Source organism: Peromyscus eremicus, chromosome 2 (assembly GCF_949786415.1).
Source record: "Peromyscus eremicus chromosome 2, PerEre_H2_v1, whole genome shotgun sequence".
In the NCBI taxonomy this organism is placed as follows: Eukaryota; Metazoa; Chordata; class Mammalia; order Rodentia; family Cricetidae; genus Peromyscus; species Peromyscus eremicus.
Window position 1 is genome coordinate 142,753,627 of NC_081417.1, and position 7,547 is coordinate 142,761,173.

At 48.0% G+C, this 7,547-nt stretch overlaps 1 protein-coding gene across 4 annotated transcripts in view; it reads left to right on the plus strand.

Moving 5' to 3' along the window:
* The window catches only part of Mecr (mitochondrial trans-2-enoyl-CoA reductase), a 28,432-nt gene extending 26,412 nt beyond the window's left edge, over positions 1-2,020 (plus strand). For 3 of the 4 annotated variants that reach the window (XM_059255076.1, XM_059255078.1, XM_059255079.1), the window contains exon 10: positions 1,686-2,020. In XM_059255076.1, the coding sequence (XP_059111059.1) occupies positions 1,686-1,843 (158 nt within the window). In that variant the 3' untranslated portion in view covers positions 1,844-2,020. The remainder of the gene's footprint in view (positions 1-1,685) is intronic. The other variant, XM_059255077.1, reaches the window with a different exon arrangement.
* Positions 2,021-7,547: the final 5,527 nt, after the last annotated feature.

Genomic DNA, 7,547 nt, shown 5'->3' on the forward strand with positions numbered 1-7,547 from the left:
TGTTTTGGGTAGAAAACTGGTATGCGCAAAAGCTCATCAAGAGTGAATGGAAGGGCTGGGAGCTAACTTAGTTGGTAAAGTGCTTGTCAAGCAAGTTTAGAACCTGAGTTCAGATTCCCAGCATCTGTGTCAAAAGCCTGTACCCCAGGATTACAGGGAGAGGTGAAAGAGGTGGAGATAGGCAGATCCCTGGAGCTCATTGGCCAGACAGCCTAGCTAAATCAAAGAGCTTGAGGTTCAGTCAGAGACAGTCTCCAAAAATAAAGGTGTCCTGAGAATGAGAGTACACAACTTTAATCCCAGCACTTGAGAGGCAGAGGTGGGCAGATCTCCATGGTCTACATAGAGTTCCAGACCAATCAGGACTACACAGTGAGACCTTGTCTGTAAATAAGAAACATTATTGAGGGAGACACCTCAATGTATGGTGTGTCTTACCTACACACATATACACTTAGAAGTACATAACACTACACCCAATGTCACCCTTTTTTGTTGTTGTTTTGGTTTTTGTTTGTTTGTTTGTTTGTTTGTTGTTTTTGGAGACAGGGCTTCTCTATATAGCCTTGGCTGTCCTGGAACTTGATCTGTAGACCTCAAACTCACAGAGATCCTCCTGCCTCTGTCTCCCAAGCACTGGGATTAAAGGCCTGCACCACCACCACCACCACCACCCAGCTCCCAATGTAAAATTTAAGAAGAGGGAGAACACCCCACACAGGGCAGGTTCTGACACCTGGACACTTGGACTGAGAAATTGGAGGGCATGTTTTGACCAGATAAGGAAAGGCTTAAGCTTTTTTTTTTTTTTTTTTTTTTTTTAAATGTGTAGCCCAGGCTGGCCTCAAACTCATGATTCTCCTGCCTCTGCCTCCTTCAGCAAATCCTACCGGCGTGCGCCACCACAAGGCTTAAGCTTTTTTTAAAGTTCATTCTCTTGCCTTGAAGATAATTGGGAAGCCAACATAGTGTTTTTGTTTGTTTTGGGTTTTTTTTGTTTTTTTTAAGACGAGGTCTGACTATGTAGCTCTAGCTATCCTGGAACTCACTATGTAGACCAGGCTAGCCTGGAACTCAGAGCTCCACCTGCCTCTGCCTCCCAAGAGCCGGGATTAAAAGCGTGAGACACGACGACCACCAGAGTAGTGTTTTAATCAGGAAGTAGGATTGGATTAGATTTGAAGATTGAGTTTATTTCTGTCTATGAAAAGCACTTCTCAGCCAAAGCTTTCATTTTGCTTCCCGCACTGTATTTGGCCCTCAGGAGGAGGCAGGCACAGGAAGGGATAGCAGTTGCCTCAGCTGAGGAGTCTAGTGGAGGCCCAGGGCTGTCAAGGGGAGCTGTTCCTCATCTGGTCTGTTGCCATCAAGCAGTGTGCCTGGTACACTGCCTTTCTGGCCTTCTCTGGCTTCCCCACTTTAGTCCTGCTGCCCCGTCCACCATTCAGGGACAGCTTCACCAGTCCTGTCCTGTGGAGCTGAGCCACCTTAGCCGTCTCTGAAGGGTAGTCAAGGCCCACCCTACAGTCCCTAGGCCCTCTCTTCCTGTCTCCCTGCCTCATGTTCGCCCTCAAACGTCAGACGGTGGTGGGGACAAGCCAGGGCTCTGAGGCTTCTTTGGCTCAGGGCCATCTCACTGAAACCCACCTGTTGTGTCTTGTCTGACTTTTCTCCACCTCCTGCAGATGAGTTCAAGGAGCTGATTCTCACTCTCTGTAACCTCATCCACCAAGGCCGGCTCTCGGCCCCGACCTGTTCTGAGGTTCCACTACAGGACTACCAGAAGGCCTTGGAAGCCTCCATGAGGCCCTTTGTGTCTTCCAAGCAGATTCTCACCATGTGATTATCCCAGAGGACCAGGGGGAAAGCAGGAGAGCAGACCAGTAAGACTGGCTGGCTGCCGGCCCCCCATGAGGACCCCAGTCTTCCCCAGACTGCCTTCTGCTCACTGCCTCTTCCCATGAGGAGGGTGAGGAGCCAGCCCTGGAGCCCTAATAAAGGCCAAGCTTTCTGAAGAAAGGATGACGAGTAGAGGTTATCCCTGTGGAGGAATGCTGTGCAGCTGCTGCCTCCCACACTGAGAAGCCCCTGCCCCGCCTCACCACCTGTTGTCACAGTCATTGCCTGCCTGAGCACCCTGAAGCTGAGCAACTGCTGCCCGGTGCAGAAGTCACTCTCTGCCCTCAGCAGTGTGAGCCCTAGAGTCTGGCAGAAGGGGAAGGGTGGTTAACTTCTCCCGGGGTGTGTGGCTCTGTCCAGGGCAAGGGGATCTGCTGCCAAGGTGAGTGCCAGGCTGAGATGATTAAAGCTTAAGAGACTGAGGACACAGGATCTCAGGTGTCCGGGCCACCTTCAGGGAACCTCCTTTGTAACTGAGGGAATAAACATTACACCTGTGGTTCTCAGCCAGGGGCCATTTTTAACCCCAGAGGGACACTTGGCTACCACAGCTTGGGGAGGGAGTTGTTATATGCCTCAACTGTGCAGAGATCAGTACTGTTGAATATTTTACAGCCAGGTAAGGTAATACACACCTGTAATCCCAGCAACCGGCAGGCTTGAGTCAGGTGGATTGCCACAAGTTGGAACCTAGCTTGGGCTATGTAACAAGACTGTGTCTCAATTTTTTTTCTTACAAAGGGGGCTGAGAGTATAGCTTGGTGATAGAGTGCTTATCTAGCATGCACCAGGCCTTGGTTCCATCCCCATAACTGTCAAAAGAACAGATACATCACACAGGACCACCCCCACAAAGAATCCTCCTGCCCAAAAGGTTCCTAGTGCTGCTATTGAGAACGCCTGCATTAAGCCCCCAAGCAGACTCCTGGCGCTCTGCAGAAGGCATGCAGGGCTGTAGACACCTGGGGTCTGGGCAAGGCTTGCTCGAGGTGCTTGGTGACAGACCGGCTGAAAAATAAGTTGGTTTCATCCAAGAAGAGTCTGACTTTCTGGTGTTTGCTTCACGATCATTTTGCCCAAAGCAAAGCACAACCTGGGGTTGTCTCCTTTGTCAGCTGACCCCCTTCACCTCAGAGCCTCACTCAGGGAGCATTTATTCAATGTCCAAAGCTAGCAATGAAGATGGTTTAGTATGGCCTGGTGTGAGGCCATTACAATATAAAGGGCAAAGCTGGGAGACAGAGGTCCAGCTCAGTCAAGGGAGGCTTCCTGGAGGCAGTGTTGTCTGCAGAATTCTGAAGTCCAAGTAGGAAACTGTGGACCAAGCAAAGCCAGCAGCTAGTTAGAGCTTGAATGTGAGGTCTTGGGCCTTGGGAAATTGTAACCAGAAGCGTGAAGCTACTGCCTAAGGGACTGCAACTTCAGCAGAGGTGAGTGTGTGAGTGTGCTCTGTGTGTGTGTGTGTGTGTGTGTGAAAGAGAGAGAGAGAGAGAGAGAGAGAGAGAGAGAGATCATAGCACTGTCTGGGAGGTGAGACTGCATGGTGGTGTGGAGAGAGAGAGAGAGAGAGAGAGAGAGAGAGAGAGAGAGAGAGAGAGAGAGAGATCATAGCACTGTCTGGGAGGTGTGACTGCATGGTGGTGTGTACACAGGCTTCCAGCTTACTCAGTTTGCCTCTGGGAGCATCTGTGCTCTCTAGAGGAAAGAACTGCTTCAGCCCGAGGCTGGGCAGCTCAGCAGATACCTCCTGGAGAAAATCTGCTACCTTGTGCACCTGGACTCAAGATCAACTTCCCCCTGTTCCTGTCTGTCCTCTGGGTTGCTGGGATAGGTGTTTTGTACCAAGGGTCCATGAGGACAAGTGAGAAAGCCTAAGAGTAGAGGAAGGCAGCCCAGAGGCAGCAGGAGTAAAAGGTAGGATATGAGTCTTTGTGGGAGTCACAAAGTTGGGGATTAGAGCCTGCAGCCACACTAAGGAAGGCCCTGTTCCAATTCAGGATGGCAGGTGCACAGGAGGGTTCCTGCACAAGCATAGGAATCACCCCAGGAAGAACAGTGAAGGGAGCTGCATTGTGCCTTTAGAGGTGTGAGGCTTGGTCTTCAGTAATCTACTCAGGAAGGGAAAGCAAACTGCAGGACTCAGCCCAGGTGTGCATGAAGAGTGATCCTAACTGGTCTTAACAATAAAAACCCAGAGTCAGATATCAGGGTGAAACCTGCAAGATCAGAGAAGCAGAGCAGCAGCCACTAGAAACTTCTTACTTCTATGAATACTCAGACCGAATGGGGGCCAAGATCCTGTCTCCATCCGCCTTATATTCCTGTCTCCATCTCCCTAGTGCTGGGATTAAAGGTGTGCACCACCACCGACCAGCTCTGTTTCTCTTTTAGACTGGTTCAGACTACAGTTTAGACTATAGCCCAGGGTGACCTTGAACTCCGAATCTTCCTGCTTTCTCCACTCAAGTACTGGGATTAAAGTTGTGTGCCACTACTGCCTGGCCTCTATGGTTAACTAGTGGCTAGCTTCGACCTCTGATCTTGAAGCAAGCTTTTTTGTCAGAACACAAAATATCATACAACATAAACAGTTGGAGTCCGGGCACTTATAGCTGAACCTCGATTTCCCCAAACATCAGTTTTGTTAAAACCTGCAACCTGTAGGGGTGCACATGTCAATGTCCTTCCCAGTCTCCCTTGCAACTAACAAGGTTGACCAGTGTGATACGACAGGTAGTATAGATGTCAGTGTCTTAGAACCTTGTTATGCACTCTCTTTCTCTCCTACTTTCCCACTGGATTTCAAACATGATTCCTGGAGTGTACACAGCCATGTTTGACCTTGGTAAGAAAGACACAAAGTCAGAGACGCCTAGGACCCACACACACCCCAAGCCCCAGCTGCCACCTCAGAATCTCAGCTTATTTCAGCCCCAAGTGTTGGCATTTCACTGAGCCTGATCTTAAGTGATGACACCCAGTGATTTACCCGTAACTAAGCCAAGCTGCAGCAAAGGATGGTGGTGTAGCAGGTCAAGATTCTTAGTCAAGAGACTTGAAGGGACGAAAGACAGTTCAGCAGAGGCACAAGCTCTGGAAAGATCCTCTGGCAGTGCAAGGACAGAAAGTAAACCCCCTCCACCCACTCCACGGCCAAATTTTGAAGACCAACACTTCAGAGGCTAGTAGGGAAAACAGATGAAAAGAATGTAACTTTCTATGCCTTATCCCTTCTCTACAAAGGCAGGACACAGCTGTGGAACTTGGGCCACCCTTCTGGCCCACTAAGTAAACACCCTTTGTAAGTTCTAGGTTCCCAAATAGCCATGACCTCCTAAGACAAAGCTGGAGCACACCTGCAGCCTTAATGGGGCCTGGCTCTGTCTCCACGTCTTCTGGGAGCATCCACAGCTCCATGGCCTCTGTCACAATACCGATGAGTGCCTGTGTCCTCAGGGAAGGTGCTTGCACAAACTTGTGTTCAGTCATCACTGTCCTTTTGTCTGGAAGGGCTTAGCAATACCCACAATGCTTCCTGACAGCAGCTGCAAATGGTGCTGAGGATGGGGAGGCGGGGGAGGGGGGGTGTGGAACATAGTAGGTAGGTACTTGACCTCTGAGCTACTTCCCAATGATAAACTGATGCTGTACAAAGCTAACAAGTATAAAGAGGGTGAGCTGGCTCAGCACTTAAGAGCATATACTGTTCTTGAAGACCAGAATTGTGTTTCCAAGCGCCTATATCAGTCAGGTGGCTCAAACCACCTGTAATTCCAGCTCCAAGAGACGTGACACCTGGCCTCTGTACTCATATGCACACACACAAAGATGCACAACTAAAAATTTTTTTAAATCTTTTTTTTTTTTTTTTTTTTTTTTTGGTTTTTCGAGACAGGGTTTCTCTGTGTAGCTTTGCACCTTTCCTGGAACTGGCTTTGGAGACCAGGCTGGCCTCGAACTCACAGAGATCCACCTGCCTCTGCCTCCCGAGTGCTGGGATTAAAGGCGTGCGCCACCACCGCCCGGCAATTTTTTTTAAATCTTAAAACCTCAAACCAAGCGTGGTGGCTCAGACCTGTACCTCCAGCATTTGGAGAAGCAGGAGGATGAGTTTAAGACCAGTCTCAGCCTAGAACATAGCAAGTTCTAGGCCAGCCTGAACTATGTGTGACCCTACCTACAGACAGCACCAAAAGAAAAATAAGAACTCAGAGTGAGAAAGCCTTTGAACTATAACATAAAACTGGGGGTGAGGTAATCCCATAAATTTATTTTTTTTATATGACAAAACACAATAGGGCCAGTAAGAAGGTTCAACAGGTTTTTTTTTTTTAAAAAGTGTCACACAGATCTGAGGACCTGAGTTCAATTACTGGATCTGAGGACCTGAGTTCAATTACTGGATGACACCATGAAAGGTAGAAGAGAAGCATTTCCGTAAAGTCCTCTGACCTCTGTGCATGCGTTCACACAAAACAAAAAAACATGGCAATGCTAAAAACACTGGTGAAATATTTGCAATTCATTTAGCAAACTGCTGACTTTCCTAGTCTATAGTGAGCTATGAATCAAGTGAAATGGGCAAAGGATAAAACACAAAGGAAAACGTGTCAAGGTGTGTAGGCCAAGTGTGTGCAGACACTCTCAGAGGCTAGAAGAGGGCATGAGGGGCATGAAGAAAGGCTCACTCCCTCAAAAGACGATTGTAAATCAAATGGCCTGGAAGATACCACTTTCGATGAATTTGATAACACGTTGAGTATTTGAGACACAACAGCTACCAAGTTACACATGCTAAGTCAGGCATGGTGACACATGCCTGCATTCTCAGCACTCAAGAAGCTGAGGCAGGAGGACTGCTGTGAGTTCAAGGCCAGCTTGGGATACTAAGTGAGACTGTGTCCCAAAATAAAATGCTCATGCCCTTTAACCTAATTTCCCTACTTCCAAATTTGGGGGAGGGGGTGGGTGGGCTGAGGAGCAGACCTAGGCTAGACAAGTGTTCTGCCAGAGATATGTCCCTAATGATATGTCCTATTTCCAGGAACAGATCCTACATGAATATACATGGTCACTGATTGTGGCAGCTCTAAAATCCAAAGGTTGGACCCCGTGGTGACTATGTAAGTTACTGTGTATAAAATGGTGTGTTATGAGATAAAACGGTCCTGAGTGCCTTTCATACGCTTCTGGAATTATATTCAAAATTGCCAGAAATTAGGTGTGGCGACAACTGACATACCAGTTCTTAGAAGGCTACAACAGGAGGTTTCTGGAATCCAAGGCCATTGGATATAGAAAGTTCTTGTCTAAAAAGAAAAGCCAAGAACTGTATAGTAAGTTAACTTCTAAAAGAATGTTTAAGAACCTGCCTCTGGGAAGGAGAAAGCAGAAGAGAAAAAGGGAAAACTTTACACTGCACATGAGTTGAATTGAGAACGCAGTATAGAAACAAAACCCTCAGTGACTGGGTAAAGCTGAAAGGGAGCCAATCAAAACTGAGCTCCCACATGCCCCGAACAAGCGCTTCCATACCATTGGATTATTCTGGCAGTACACTGGACACCTATATGTTACAATCTTAAAGGCTAGGAAATTTCTCTGTCATGCCTAATCTAACTGCAAGGACGTAGTAGTGCACATCTTTA